The following is a 16,209-nucleotide window of genomic DNA, read 5'->3' on the forward strand; positions in this document are numbered from 1 at the left end:
GTAAAAGTAAAAGGGTTCGTTCCTTGGTAACTGTGAGTATTTCCTCCTCTTGATCACTTAATATTATTCTCTTTAACTATCTTAATATTTATCACTTGTTTATAGGCTTCTTCTTTCATTTACACAAGTTCGTTTTGTTTTAGTGATTTTAGGGTTTATTTTAGGCTTCGTTTTGACGATTTTAGGGTTTAGTTCAGTAATTTTGATTGTGTTACAAATCCATGCTTCCTTTTTGATCGATTATTAGCCCTTGGTGTGAATTTAGACCTCTAAACGAACCGAACACTTAATCGGACAAATACGCGTGTTCATGTTCGTTCGTTTAAGAAATGAACATCTTCGTGTTCGTTTGTGTTTGTTCTTTTAAAGCTAAACGAACATAATTGGAAAAAGATTAACGAACAAACATATATGAACAAACGTAAACGACCACACTTAAATGAACATAAACGAACAAATATAAAACATTAAGTAGATGATTCATCCAAAGTTTCATCCATAAATGGACAAACGAAACAGGTGTTCATGTTTGTTCGTTTAATTAAAGAACTCCCCGCCGAACAGTTCACGAACAATAAGTTTGGTTCGTTTACAGGCCTAGGTGTGAATACCGAAGTAGTGTTTGTATGTGGGTTTTCAAAAATGTTTCAAAATTATAATTATTTAAAGAATTAATTGATAAAACAATGGTAAAAATAAGTCTAATTTATCAGTTGATTATCCTTTTATAATGTGCAGTAACTGGTAAGTATTCAATTGATTATATGACCCTTTATAGTTTATAAGTTGATCATAAGCAAAAGTAGATAACTCAAAGTAACACTATTAACTGATACAGGTTTCAGCAGATAATCAATTTCATAGCATACATCCGAACACCGGATGATTGTCTTTTTTCTTTGGATAGTTCGACTTGATGTACATTTTCCTAATGTTGTATTTGGCAGCTTATTTGCAGGGTTATTTAGTACCAAAATTTAACAAAAACAACCAAATATGGAAGTCGAATGTTCATCTAAAGCTCAACGAATGTCTTCGAATACAATCAACACACTTCCTCAAACCATCATAGAAAGCATCCTATGTCTTTTACCAATTGAAGAGGCAGCAAGGACAAGTATCCTCTCAAGGGAGTGGAGATACAAGTGGACCCAAATTCCTAAACTTGTGTTTTCTTATGATACTGTTTACGAAAGACCAACTGAAACAGAGCAAGTATCTTACATGGCAAGAGCAAGGAAAAACATGAATGGGAATTTGAAACTTTTCTATGCTATACACCAAGTTCTGTTACTGCGCCAAGGTCCAATACACGAGTTCACCCTTGTCTTGGATGCAGATTGCCACTGCTTTGAAATTGATCAAATAATACTTCATTTGTCAAGGAATCATACTGTTAAGAATTTAAAACTTGACATGGGATATGCAGAGGATTATAGCGATTGGTATAAGTTACCCTTGTGTGCCTTCTCTTTGCATCAATTAACCGATCTAGATCTCAGTTACAATGATCTTAACCATCAACCAACAACATTCGGTGGATTTGTTAACCTCAGAAGTCTATGCTTGCAAAATGTAACAATCTCTACAAAATCTCTTTTACATCTTTTATCTAATTCTCCATCACTTAAGAGCTTCACTCTTGTAAGTTATCACTTTAATATCCATTCTCATGGACTTCTGAAATTTATCTAAATATCGTTAGCTGTTTCAGCTTACGGAGGCAGAAGATATTGGTTATAAAAATTGCACCACTGCTAAGCTATTCAAGTGTTTACCGGTGATTGAACATCTGACAACTTGGGATAATGTTTTTTCGGTAATATTTATCCATCCACATTTAATATAACTGAAAGAAAATTCGGTTGTTAATTTTTGTTTTTGCCTATGTTTGAAGTGGCTTGTTGTAGACTCTGTTTCAGAACATGGAACAACCTCGATAGCCCACCTCAAATGCTTGTGTTTCAAAAAAATGTGTTTTGCTGACGGCCGTCAGTTATCGACTCTTCTTGCTGTTTTGATCAAATGTTCTCCGAATTTGGAGAAACTTAAGCTAGAGGTAAACCTATTTTCTATCCTATTTGTTTTGTTTGTCATGCCAAAATATGAGGGGTGTGCGTGGTGCGGTTCGGTGTGGTTTTTGGCTAAAACCAAACTAAAAAACCAAAACTTCGGTTTTTAGAGTTTTTGAAACCGTTCGGTTTCCGTTTTTTAGGTTTTTGTCAGTTGAGCTTGAAAATTTTAGGCCGAAAACAAAGTTGGCAAAAAATAATGAATTTAGGTCTAAATAATTTTGTTAACTGTAAAATAATAGACTATTATACATTTGATCAAAATTATTGGAGTTACATATTTATTAGATTCTTATAAATTACTTAATATAAAATATTAAAAAACAAAAATTTAGGAATTCGGTTCGGTTTTTTTGGTCTTTATTACATGCAAAAACCAAAAGCGAACCATTAGTGTGGTTTTTACAAAAACATAAAACCAAAACATCGGTTTTTGTTTCGGTTCGGTTTTTTCGGTTTGGAATTTTCGATATTTTCGGTTTCAGACCGGTTTTTTCGGTTTATTGCACACCCCTACAAAATACACTTGACTCAGAAACTGACAACCCTTCTTGTAGATTGATGCAGAGGGTGGCTTTGGTCATGCTAATGAGGAAGGCTCTGCTATATTGAAAAAAAGGTATTCAGATGTTCGGTTGGAGCATCTTAAGGAAATGGAGATTAAAGGTTTCAATAACTTAAAGCTTGAGATGGAGTTTGTATAGATTATTTTGGCAAGGTCACCCAAGCTGAAGAAGCTGACCATAATAAGTTTCGTTGACGAGGAACAAGAGTCGAAGATGCTAAAAGTTCTTTTACGTTCCCCACGTGCATCACCGATAGAAATTGTCGTTATTAGTTACGAAGATTGGACCGATTGGTGAAGACCTTTTAGATCGCATGAGAACTAGTTTTAAGATCTATGATGATAATCTAGAGTTCTTGGATTGCTACTTGTTTTTTTTGTGGTATCTTTCTGGTTATTAGTCTTTGTAGTTCTTCCGAATGTTGACTTTCACGTATTATCTATTTTCGCCTTATCCGCGTTTTTTTTTACAACTTGTTCTTAAATTGTTTGTAAGATCTGAGTTGACTCTCCAAAAAGCAAAAAAACAATTTTTAAGAAGCAATCCCAAATATGCACTAAGATACCAATTAAAGGAAATATTTGAGGTTGAATTTATTTGATATTTGTAACATTCTTGTGTTAATAAATTAACACCTATTTATATATCAGAAAACATATTTTCAAAAGCATAATTTGGTTAGATATTGTTCGATCCATCTCACAAGCATATATCACTTGAATCATTAATTTTGTGTGGTTCATTATTGTGGAACCCCACATGCGAGTTTATATTAAATCTAAAAATCTGATAGAATCTAAATATTTAGTCACACAACTATATTTTATACTAAAAGGTCGCAAATTTTTTGGTTTACATTAGATTCGTCTCTTGACTTTGACTTACCTAAACCAGTATTTGACTGGCGCAACAAATAACTAACAGAGAAAATTTAGACCCGGCCCGGCCCTTGTCGTGTGATGAGGTTATAACAAAATATCATCGGAATAAGAAAGATTACTCCCATTGGCAAATTCAGCATGGGTTGTTTCATTATTTAAATTAAAATAAATAAATAATTAATCAAGAATATATGTCAAACGTCTTGATGCATCAAACTAGTTTGCAATCTTTGGGCTTTTCATATGTCACCACCTAAATGGACATGTTTTTAGTTTCCTTTCACACTAATAGTTTTAGCTTTAATCTTGATTTTTATCTAATACCTTTTAATTATTACGTTTTTTTAGAAAAATCCAAAACATAGTATTGTTTAGCTTTTTTTTTACACATCGTTATTAATTTTTAATAAAACCAGAGTTTGTTTAAAAACATACTTTTTAATATAAAGTAAATATTAGTTATTATCGAACTTTTTAACCTTTTTAAATACTTTTAAATTAAATACATATTGTTTATTTTACATAAAGAAATAATTTTTTTTTATATTTCTAGTCGTTTTTAATAAATATAAAAAGCAATTATAAATTTTCTTTATTTAATAATAAATAGTGAAGGCTAGGTTACCAACGAGTGTGAAAAGTTTGGTTAGTTTGAGTAGAAAAGGTGGAAGAAAGAAAAAATAGTTGATTGGATTGGGTTAGGTTGATTTGTGAATGAGGATGGTCTAAGAGCATTCTTATCCATTCTCTTGTCTTCAAATCTAAAATTACACTATACATATTGTATTTTTCCTCTCATTCTCAATCAAATAATAATTTTTTTTATTACTTGATCATTACTTTTTCTCTCTCATTTACTCAACCACCTTCGAAATATGTTAAAAAATTTATAGATTCTACAAGAACTTTTCAAATATACAGAGAAATTACTGTATTTTCTTTTCTCCTTCACTAACACCCTAAATCACTCCCTATATTATAATTTATAAAAACATTATTCACTAAATTTAATGGACGAATTGTGAGTGCTCTAACATCACAACATACCATCTTAAGACTCTCCCTAGTCCCCATCGACAAACATTTATTGGTTTGTTTTGCCACGTGTTAATAAAAGATAAAGGAAAAGGCAATTTACAGCGACCCGTTAGACCAACCTAACTTACAAACCAGATTGTCAATTATTATATAATTTAACATAAACACCTGTTAATATCTCGTTTGCTCATTTTACTCTTACTTTTTCTTTAATTCTCTTCAACATTTAATTTCATTTATAATTTGAATTTTCCTTAATAATTTTTGTAATATTTAACTTTTATAAAAGTATAAATATACATATTCGCTTAACTTTTTATTACCAACATTCAAATATAAATTTTATGACAAAACACACACACACACACACACACATATATATATATATATATATTTGTTGTTCTGATATAACTTTTAGTTTTTTATTCTTTATTCTTTCACACTAATTAGTTTTAGGTCTAATTTTGTTTTTTTCTAATACCTTTTAATAATTTAGTTTTTATAAAAATCTAAAAACACAATATTGTTTAATTTAATTTTAACAGACTAGTATAAATTTTTATTAAAAGTGAGCATGTCTGATGATTATACTTTTTTAAAACTAAATATATATTGTTTATTTACAAAAAAGAAATTATTTTTATGTTTCTAGTCCTTTTAATAAAAAAAACAACAATGATAAGTTACTAGTTTTTATTCCCCGTATTACATGGTTGTTTTACATTATTCGCTTCTAATATTAATATATTTTTAGATTTTAATTTTATTTATTGTAAGAAAGTTAATAATATACTTATGATTTGGATTGATGACGAAATAGTTTCACAAATAATCTAAAAACACAATATTGTTTAATTTAATTTTAACATACTAGTATAAGTTTTTATTAAAAGTGAGCATGTTGATGATTATACTTTTTTAAAACTAAATATATATTGTTTATTTACAAAAAAGAAATTATTTTTATGTTTCTAGTCCTTTTATAAAAAAAACAACAATGATAAGTTACTAGTTTTTATTCCCCGTATTACGTGGTTGTTTTACATTATTCGCTTCTAATATTAATATATTTTTAGATTTTAATTTTATTTATTGTAAGAAAGTTAATAATATATTTATGATTTGGATTGATGACGAAATAGTTTCACAAATAATGAGATGCTATAACTTGGTCTAAAAGTTATTTGGGTTTGGTGAGACCCATGACCCGCTTATTTTTTTTACTATAAAATTGTTCCTTATTTATAAATAATATCTTTATAAAAAAATCGGATGCTAATTTTTAGAATATCTTTTATAGAATTTTCATATATAACATTTTGCGAGATTAATTTTTAATTTAATGAGATATTATAATCCGTTTAAAGGCTATCTGGGTTTGGTGAGCACCATACCCGTAAATTCGGGTCAAATGCACGATAAACCTTAATTTACAAATAAAACAATCTGATAGGTTAAAAGAATGCAGAAAGGTTTCGTTTATATATATTTAAGATAAGATAAGATAATATGTATATTTAATAAAATATAGTAAAGTCTAGCTTGTTAAAGGTTAGGATTGAAACGGTGGAGGAATATATTGGATGTGGTTCAATGGTAGAGCACTCACTTTACTAGTTGTCATCAGGCGAACTTGGCTTTAGGCGAAGTTGTCATCAGGCGAACTTGGCTTAGGCGAAGTTGTCATCAGGCGAACTTAGCTTGCAGGCGAAGTTGTCGTCTGCAGCTACTGTTCGTTCTTAAATCCTTTAATCACCTTCGTTTCTTAACCAAATAACTCGATTTAGGTATCCACGGAATCGTCTGACCAGCGCCTACAAACCCCAACCATCAAATCGACCTAACATCGATGTTTAAAGGGTGCGATTTAGGCATATAGGTTACGGGTTCTTTTATCAATCGATTAACTCATCAAATCTTAACCATTTTCAGTAAGATTAGCTTTGTTGGATTCGTTTTTACCATACAAACTCAGATCTATCATTTCTCAAATCAAACCGAACCTATACGAACGATTTCTAACTATAAACGTACCTTGAACGAGTCGAACTACGAACACGGTTAAGCCTTGATGTTGTTTTGGTCCGTCACGACGTTCCAGCACCAACAAGCTCGGGTTTTCACCTTCGGATCTTGGTTCGGGTCGTGTGTGTATGGAATATGTGAGAATGAGAATTAAAGGGTGATTAATGGTATTTATATTTAGGGATCATGGGCTTAAGCCCATGGACTCTCATTCCTTCTTTCATAACCCAAGTCCATAACCCATATCCATTACCCAACACTAGCCCGACCCATACCAACTCCTACTCTATTTATTTATTTCCCGATAACCCGAGTAAACTTTCCCTCTATTATTAAGTAATATAATTAATATCATTTTGGAAATTTTGGGATGTTACAAGTCTTCCCTCCTTAAAGAGGTTTCGTCCCCGAAACCTAACTTATTCCCTATAAAAGGAAAACTTCTTATATTTACACACTTTATCGAATCGCCTTTGCCTTCTGAGTTATCCTTCTTACTCCTGACTTGTAGCCATCGAATGGTGGTCATGTGTTTTAGCTATTTAAGTAGCTCGTCCATGAGACCCTCGATGTACCAAGACTCATCTCATCCTTCCAAGGCTTCAATTAGTACTTTTAACACTATTGTCTAAAACAACCTTTCATCATAGCATAATAATCATTCATAACCAAACTCAATATATTACACGTCACTGATAAACATAAGTTTTAAACCTTAACACAAAACAAGTCCTTAAGCAAAAGTAACTTAATAAAACCATTGCATGAGCAATTATTCCTTCATCAGGTGTTCCTCTCTGCAGTTTCCCCAAGTCTTTATCCTTTCGCACCTCCCGCCCCTGATTCCTTGCAATCCCTAGCCATGTGGTCAGCTTTTCCGCATTTGAAGCACTTTGGACGATCAGGGCATTCTCGGGAGTAATGCCCACTCTTTCCACACCGATAGCACCTGTCTGTCCCAGTCCTGCATTCTCCCTGGTGCACTCGCCCACATGTCTTACATGCATCCTTGTTCCCAACTTTGGCCTTCCTCTCATCAGTTGTTGTCACCATCTCGCCAGACCGCTTAGCAGAGGTAGCCCATTTCTTTTCCTTCTTTTCCTCCACCGTTATTGCTCCCCCACAATCTCTAGCTAAGTGACCCGACTTACCACACCTATAACATTTTTGGTCCTCGGTGCAATCACGAGTTATGTGTCCCTTCTTCCCACATCGGTAGCACTGATTTGGACCAGCCTTGCATTCTCCTAGGTGCATCTTCCCGCACACTTTGCATGTTTCCCTCCCCGCAACCTTTGGTATCTTTTTCCCCGCATACTCCACGACATCTACAGATCTTTTGGTTCCTTTCGCTCCTCCCTTATCATCATCACCCTTCTTACCGTCTTCTCCTGCCTTCTCAGTGGCCCTTGCATGGTTTTCGGCAGACTTGTCAGTACGAAATTTCTTCTATGCAGCAGCTACAGCGTAAGAAATGGCAAATTGAGCAACAGGATCCAGATGATACCCTTCATTGCTGCTTGGTCCTTGCAAAGTTTCACTTTTCTCCTTTTTCGTGGTAGTAACTAGTTCTTCAGAAGGTTCTCGGACAACGCGTATTCCAAGAGGACGTCTAGTGTGACCTCCCTTACCAACAAACCTTCTTGCTCCAACCATTAGTATTCTAAAAGGGAAAACACAAACATCATCACTCAAGGAACTATTTAGTACAAGGATAGCAAGGCTAACAGGTAATAACAGTGGCCAACTGTGACTAGCTGATCACGTTGCTTTCCGTGTCCTATACACTTCCCTTTATGAGTCTCTTTGTGCTGGTTCTACTTAAGCAGTTAGTCAAATCAAACAATCAATTATTCCTATCCCTAACCTGCACTCATTCTTCATTTAGCAAATAAGCCAACATTAACATACACCATTTACCATACACTTTACCTTTACTGAGCTTGCTTGAGTGACACATGGCTATCTTGAACTGACATCTTCTTTCTTTCTCATTTTAAATCTCATCCTCTGTTCGAGTCTAAGCATGTAGAATGCTTAAATCTCTCGAACTTATGCTCTGATACCAACTTGTAAGGCCCCGAACCCGGTAGCCTTACTTTAGCGTCAGATTTACTCATAAACACAGTTCTTACAAATCAGAGTTCATTAAAACTTTCGCGGAATATAAAAACTTTCATAAAAAATTTCGTAACAAATCACGCCTTGTCTTAAAACATCATTTTGTCTTTCAAAATTAACGAACATTAACTTAAACGTCTTGAGTCTTCCGATGCCAGCCTCTTATTCAGTGCCACGTGTCTCCTCAAGCGAGCTGCCTCATCCTACTCACCTGCGTGCATACTAAAAGTCAGCTACGCTGAGTGAGTTCTATATAATCGGACGCCACACAATACATACACATACATACATATCCGAAGATACATATCCATACTTAACCAATTACCCTTCTGTTCTACATACATACTTACTACCATACATACATACATACATATCTACAATCACTAACCTCATTCTACCGAGAGTACGTTCATAGTCCGCCGTCTATACCTGTACTCAAGGTCGTGAACACGTAAAAGGTCCGCCGTCCTTACCTATGTTCACCATTCATGGTACGTACAAGGTCCGCGATCCTTCCCTATACCATCATACATCCACAACACGTACAAGGTCCACGATCCTTCCCTATGTTGCAACCTAATTCATAGCACGTACGAGGTCCGCAGTCCTCCCCCATGCTAAAGCACGTATAAGGTCCACAGTCCTTTCCTGTGCTGACGCCTACCTATATTACGTATAAGGTCCGCAGTCCTTATCTACGTTACGTATAAGGTCCGCCGTCCTTATCTACGTTGGCGTCTATCTCCTATAACACGTATAAGGCCTACCGTCTCTATCTACGTTTACATCTATCATCTACATCACGTATAAGGCTCGCAGCCCTTAACTACGCCATCACCTGCCAAGTCTATGTCCAACAGAAGTTAGAGGGATTTGCCATCCTAACTTACTATGTCGAACGTAGAACTCGCATACCATTCGTGTACCAGTATACACATACTTCACATATACAATAATTACATTATAGCATAAGAACACTCTAGGTGTTCTTCACATCCTTCATTTAACAACCATACCCCTTGTCGTTACGTGCAATATCCGAAGATCGTTCACACCCCGACAAGTATTCATTTGTAATATTCATACATCTTCTATATATAATATTCGTACCTTTATTTTTAACCTGACAGTACGCGCAATATCCGAAGATCGTTCGCGTACCGATAAGCAATCATTCATATCCATCACATATATCACATATGGCATACACTTATCACTTAGGATAAATGTATTAACAACACGTCGAGTATGCACACAGCCCCGAAAACATAACAAGGAATGGGGCTAGAAACTCACTTGAACTCTGCTTCTTCCTCTGATAATTGTAAATCCCTTCTTTAACTGTGCTCGGCTGACTGTATAAGTTACACGTATCAATACTCGCCTGATCTAATCTGGTGGCCTAGTATTAGCTTACTTTTACTTATCGTTTTAATCTACTCTCTAATCGAACTTGACTTTAGGCGAAGTTAAACCTTAGGCGAACTTAGCTTTAGGCGAAGTTAAACCTTAGGCGAACTTAGCTTTAGGCGAAGTTAAACCTTAGGCGAACTTGGCTTTAGGCGAAGTTGTCATCAGGCGAACTTGGCTTTAGGCGAAGTCGTCATCAGGTGAACTTGGCTTTAGGCGAAGTTGTCATCAGGCGAACTTGGCTTTAGGCGAAGTTGTCATCAGGCGAACTTGGCTTAGGCGAAGTTGTCATCAGGCGAACTTAGCTTGCAGACGAAGTTCATCAGGCGAACTTAGCTTGCAGGCGAAGTTGTCGTCTGCAGCTACTGTTCGTTCTTAAATCATTTAATCACCTTCGTTTCTTAACCAAATAACTCGATTTAGGTATCCACGGAATCGTCTGACCAGCGCCTACAAACCCCAACCATCAAATCGACCTAACATCGATGTTTAAAGGGTGCGATTTAGGCATATAGGTTACGGGTTCTTTTATCAATCGATTAACCCATCAAATCTTAACCATTTTCAGTAAGATTAGCTTTGTTGGATTCGTTTTTACCATACAAACTCAGATCTATCATTTCTCAAATCAAACCGAACCTATTCGAACGATTTCTAACTATAAACGTACCTTGAACGAGTCGAACTACGAACACGGTTAAGCCTTGATGTTGTTTTGGTCCGTCACGACGTTCCAGCACCAACAAGCTCGGGTTTTCGCCTTCGGATCTTGGTTCGGGTCGTGTGTGTATGGAATATGTGAGAATGAGGATTAAAGGGTGATTAATGGTATTTATATTTAGGGATCATGGGCTTAAGCCCATGGACTCTCCTTCCTTCTTTCATAACCCAAGTCCATAACCCATATCCATTACCCAACACTAGCCCGACCCATACCAACTCCTACTCTATTTATTTATTTCCCGATAACCCGAGTAAACTTTCCCTCTATTATTAAGTAATATAATTAATATCATTTTGGAAATTTCGGGATGTTACAGTTGCCAACCTATTTATAGCTGATTCTGGACCCCGTCGCGATACGCGATGGCCATGGGCAAAGGGCGTCGCGTACCGCGAAGAATCTTATAGCTTCGCTGAGTCAGTCCTAGGCATGCTACGTGGCACGCCACGTGGCATGCAACGTGTCATCCGCGTAACTTCCACGTCGCGGTACGCGATGGGTAGTCTAAACCCGTCGCGTATCGTGATGGAAGGATTTTTAAAAATCTTAATTCCCAACAAAAATACTAAGGCGGCTCTCGGCGATGCGAGCGTGCGAAGTGCAAAGTGCGCCATCAAAGCGCCACATTACGCCCATCGCACTTCGCCCGAGCCCGTGCGCGTTCGGGTGCTTCGTATCCTCCGCTAGGACCAGTGGGTGTGATATGTCTTATAAGAACATTAACATAGAAATTTCCTTTCTTATAAAGAGCTCACTAGTTTTATAATATTAGCGATGTGGGACAAGATACTTACACTCCTATTTATAGTAAGGTGGAAGCCTCTCCTTTCCTTTCATCCACCAATGTGGGATGAAATTTTCCTTCTTTCATTTCCTTACCTTTTCCTTTTATTTATTTTGTGGTTTGCTATAGCCGGCTCGGGCTAGCTTTAACCAATGCGGGCCGCGTACGAAGTACTCAACGTTACTTAGTTTGTCTTTCTTAAAAAGAAAAAAAGAATAGGTGGAGGAGAAAGAATTAGTTTTACAATAAAATGTAACTTAATAAAGAAAAAAATACAAATTTTTGTCCTTTTGAATTACATAGATTATGGAATGGGTCATTTTTCAAAAATAGTTTCACTCTTTGTCCTTTATTTGGATATTTTCCATGGTTTTTGTCCTTTAAGCTAACCTCCGTTAAGTTATCCCGTTAAACAGACCCATGTGCATAAAACGTGATGGGTATAATTGTCTTTTCCCCTGCCCCTTTCTCTTTTATCCACCTTTTCACCTGTTGAACTTCACATTCTTAGAAATAATTTAACACGTTTCCCCAACAAAGTCACAAATCTTGAAACCCAAATGCAAACTCAACAATAATCAAATCAAACCCAAATCCACTTCCAAAATCAAGCCCCAAATGTCTTCATGTTCTTTAGAGAATCAAAACCCCAACAATTCTTCACCATTGAACTGGTCAACTCTCTGGTCAAAGAACAAGAAAACCCTTGATCACGTCGTCTTCTCCGCCATCCGCCGCCGTTCCTTATACCGGAAACCACCACCGGCCCCACAAAGACCACCATCACCACCACCGCCATCGCCGCCACCACGACAACCCGAGAATTTAACATTTGTAAACCAAACCCTAAACAGAGACAATGAAACCCCGGATTCTGATTTCCCGTAATAACGAACTGACGAAACCCTAATCGGACAAACCGCATCCGACAACACCTTCCGTTTTGAGTTCCGGCCACCACCACACACCTCTCTTCAGGCCACCACCACACAACCTCCTTTCCGATCACTATCAAACCCTAGATCCAGGCGCGCACTTCAGTTCGTCATTAACCTCCTGAACGAGCCGCCATAACAGAAGATGGAGATTTGGATAAACGAGTTGAATGACCGGAGATGGAGATGAAGGTTCATGACTAAAGATACGCACTTCAGTTCGTCAGTTCGTTATTACGCCGGATAAACGAGTTGAAGATTTGGATATAACTGGAGATGGAGATGAAGGTTCATGACAGAAGATGATTGTTGAAAGGTGCTGATTGTAGTAGTTTATAAGGAAATTGATTTAGATATTTCAAGATCCATGTTATTGTTATGAAAAAATGTTATGTTTCTAATGTTCAGATTTAGATCTATTATGCGTTGGTTTAATCAAACAATATTAAAAGATTATGTATTATTTAGTTTTTTTTTATTACCGGGGAAAAGGCTATTTTGCCCATCACATTTTATACACATGGGGCTGTTTAACGGTATAAGTTAACAGGCGTTAGCTTAAAGGGCAAAAACCATGACAAACATCCAAATAAAGGACAAAGAGTGACATTATTTTTGATAAATGACACATTCCATAATTTATGTAATTCAAAAGGACAAAATTTGTAATTTTTTCTTTAATAAAAAAAATATATAACCGAAGGATACTTAGGGGGTGTTTGGCCTAGCTTCTATTTTTAAGCTTATGCTTATATATAAAAATTAGCTTATAGTTTTTTTTCTATTATTTGATAAGCTATTTTTAAGTGTTTGGATTAGCTTATATTCTATAAGTTAATTATGTGTCTTAATAAGTTATTAAATCCAACATTCTTTAATTTGTTAAGAGTAATAATTACTAATCCACCACCATTTGAGAACAAATGAGTAATTTACACCTTTAAACAAATAAGCTTCTAACAAATAAGCTAAAAAACCATCTTCAAATAAGCTTCTTCAAATAGACTTATATAAGCTAATAAGCATAAGCTTAAAAAACTAAGCCAAACACCAAATTAAACTTATTTTATAAAAAAAAGCTAAAAAAGCTATAAGCTTGGTTAAAAAAACTATGCCAAACACCCCGTTAGTGATACAAACCACTCGAACACATGCTTCTTCAGTCACCGAGTGTAAAGGGTTTATAAGTTAAGTCTCATCCACACAGACACATTCGCTGGTACTTCAACTCAGGTATCTTCAATCAATCAATCAATCAATCATACCCAGTAAAATCCCACTGACAGCAAAGCTATAGGTAGGGTCTGGGGAGGGTGGGATGTAGGCACACCGTAACTCTATCCAAAGGAATAAAGAGGTGGCTTCCAGAGAGACCCTCGGCTCTAAGTACATGTGTATGAAGCAAAATAAAGGAAATCAAAGTTTAGCAGTTATATAAAAACTACTACTAATTATAATAATATTAATAATAAGGTCACAGTTTAACAGCTATATAAAAGCTAATAATAATTATAATAATAATAATAATAATAATATATGTAAGGGAAATACCATTATTTTGTACTTTATTTTTAGGGTTTATGACTGCCTCTTGTTTTCATTAAAAGTGAATAATAAATTAGTTTCGATTTTAGGGCTATTGCAGTTAATTCAAAGATGAAACAAATGCATAGTAAGTTTAACATGTGATTTGTTTCTTTTGCTTGAAAATCACATTGGATAATCCTTTTTATTGTTTATGTTAAGTATATATTAAACTCTGATTATATGACCCTTTTTAAGTTAATCATAGGCAAAACTAGATCACTCATCAGATAAACTATTAATTCGAATGCAAATGGTGTAATCGTATCCAAACGGTGATGTATATGACCTGTTTCTTTGAATCGTTGGATTATTCGAGTTTGTGTTGTACATTCTCCTTAATTATGTTGTATTTGGCAGTTTATTTGCAGTGCTATTTAGTACCAAAACCCAACAAAAGCAACCTAAGATGGAAGCTGAATGCTCGTCTAAAGCTCAACGATCGTCTTTGAATACAATCAACGCGCTTCCTCAAACGATAATAGAAAGCATCCTCTGTCTTTTACCAATTGAAGAGGCAGCAAGGACAAGTATCCTCTCAAGTGAATGGAGGTACAAGTGGACCAAAATTCCTAAACTTGTGTTTCATTACTCTATTCGTTACAAAAGTACAACTGAACCTCAGGAAACCTTTGACATGGCAAGTGCGAGGAAAAAAATGGACAATAGGTGTAAGCTTTTCTATGCTATACAACAAGTTCTGTTACTATGCCAAGGACCAATACACGAGTTCACACTTTCCACGGACGCAGATTATCAGTCTTATGAAATTGATCAAATAATACTTCATTTGTCAAGGAACCATACTATCAAGAAACTGACACTTGACTTGTATTATGGAACATCATATATATATAAGTTACCCTTATGTGTCTTCTCTTTGCATCACTTAACTGACCTACTTCTCTGTTCCTGTGATCTTAACCATAAACCAACATTCAGTGGATACATGTAACGATTTCTACAAAGGCTCTTCTACATCTTTTATCTGATTGTCCATCACTTAAGAGCATTTGAAGGAATTGGAGTTTATTAATTTCAGCAATTTGAAGCCTGAGATGGAGTTTGTAAAGTTTATCTTGGCAAGGTCACCCAAGTTGAAGAAAGTGAGCATAACCTGAACACAATGAAGAGTTCAATGCTCTAAAAGTTCTCTTGCGGGCCCCACGCGCATTACCCGTAGAAATTGACTTTGACAGTGTGAGTAAGATGATGAAGACCTTTAGAAATTTATGTTGAGATTTATAACCTGTTTTATTTTTGTAATTTTTCTGGTTTAAAAATATCTGAAGTTCTTTTGGCTGCTGGTTGTTCTCAAAACTACAATAGGTGGTAAACGAGTCATAGTTACTTGAGATCAAACCGAGTTTAAACGAATTTTGAGTAAATTGTTCATTTACAAAGAGCTCCAATATGATACACTGAACTTGAGTAGGCTTGTTTGTTTAAACGAGCTTATTCTTTGTACTTATTTAGATTGTAAATTCAACATTAAGCTTCAAATTTGTCAAAATATAAGTTGTAGACCCACACTATTTATCAAACGGTTGAAGACTCCATCCACATTTCACAATTAATCGATCTAGTTTTTTTAGAATGGCCGATTCACACGCTACTCCTAGATCTACACCACTGTCCACTATGGGTAGGGCCGACCCAAATTTCATCTTGTGTTTGGCGGTCGTTTAGGGCATGGTTTTGGTCGGGTGCAAAATTTTTAACAAGTGAAATCAGGCAAATAAAAGTATAAAACTTCTGAAAAAAGGGCCCAGTAATTTAGCAATTAGTTTGTTTATGTTTATTTGGGAAAAAAATTTGGAAAAGGGGCCTATTAATTAACAACTTGTTGCGTTTGTGTTTAATTGGGTAAAAAAATCTGAAAAAATAGAAAAGTAATATGTCAAGTGGACCAATAGAACGCTTGGAAAAAAATATATATGGCCCTTTGTTTATTCTTGTCTTGGGCACTCAAAATCTTGAATAACAGAGTTTTTTTGAAAGGAAAAGTGAGAGAAAGGAAATGAAAGTGATATAAAATTGATGGGATTTCTATTCCTTCCAAATCGGGA

At 35.4% G+C, this 16,209-nt stretch overlaps 2 protein-coding genes across 2 annotated transcripts; both read left to right on the forward strand.

Moving 5' to 3' along the window:
* LOC143532972 (F-box/FBD/LRR-repeat protein At1g13570-like) lies at positions 1 to 3,028 on the forward strand. Its single transcript, XM_077027870.1, has 4 exons — positions 1 to 1,644; positions 1,715 to 1,819; positions 1,898 to 2,059; positions 2,630 to 3,028. Exons 1-4 carry the CDS (start codon positions 997 to 999, stop codon positions 2,774 to 2,776), a joined length of 1,062 nt encoding a protein of 353 aa, XP_076883985.1. The 5' UTR covers positions 1 to 996; the 3' UTR covers positions 2,777 to 3,028.
* Positions 3,029 to 13,692: 10,664 nt separating this feature from the next.
* On the forward strand, positions 13,693 to 15,095 carry LOC143532945 (F-box/FBD/LRR-repeat protein At1g13570-like). The gene is made up of 2 exons (XM_077027842.1): positions 13,693 to 13,789; positions 14,501 to 15,095. The coding sequence occupies exon 2, from the start codon at positions 14,550 to 14,552 to the stop codon at positions 15,093 to 15,095; it is 546 nt and encodes a 181-aa protein (XP_076883957.1). The 5' UTR covers positions 13,693 to 13,789; positions 14,501 to 14,549.
* Positions 15,096 to 16,209: the final 1,114 nt, after the last annotated feature.

Source organism: Bidens hawaiensis, unplaced genomic scaffold (genome assembly GCF_021521415.1).
Source record: "Bidens hawaiensis isolate Kalapana, Puna unplaced genomic scaffold, B.hawaiensis_p1.1 tig00009570_1, whole genome shotgun sequence".
Taxonomy (NCBI): Eukaryota; Viridiplantae; Streptophyta; class Magnoliopsida; order Asterales; family Asteraceae; genus Bidens; species Bidens hawaiensis.

Excerpts from the sequence above, each read along its gene's own strand:
- LOC143532972 (XM_077027870.1), top strand. The coding sequence starts at position 997 with ATGGAAGTCGAATGTTCATCTAAAGCTCAACGAATGTCTTCGAATACA. Across the intron at positions 1,820-1,897 it reads CTTGGGATAATGTTTTTTCG|TGGCTTGTTGTAGACTCTGT; the intron begins GTAATATTTATC and ends CTATGTTTGAAG. Across the intron at positions 2,060-2,629 it reads TGGAGAAACTTAAGCTAGAG|ATTGATGCAGAGGGTGGCTT; the intron begins GTAAACCTATTT and ends CCCTTCTTGTAG.
- LOC143532945 (XM_077027842.1), top strand. The coding sequence starts at position 14,550 with ATGGAAGCTGAATGCTCGTCTAAAGCTCAACGATCGTCTTTGAATACA.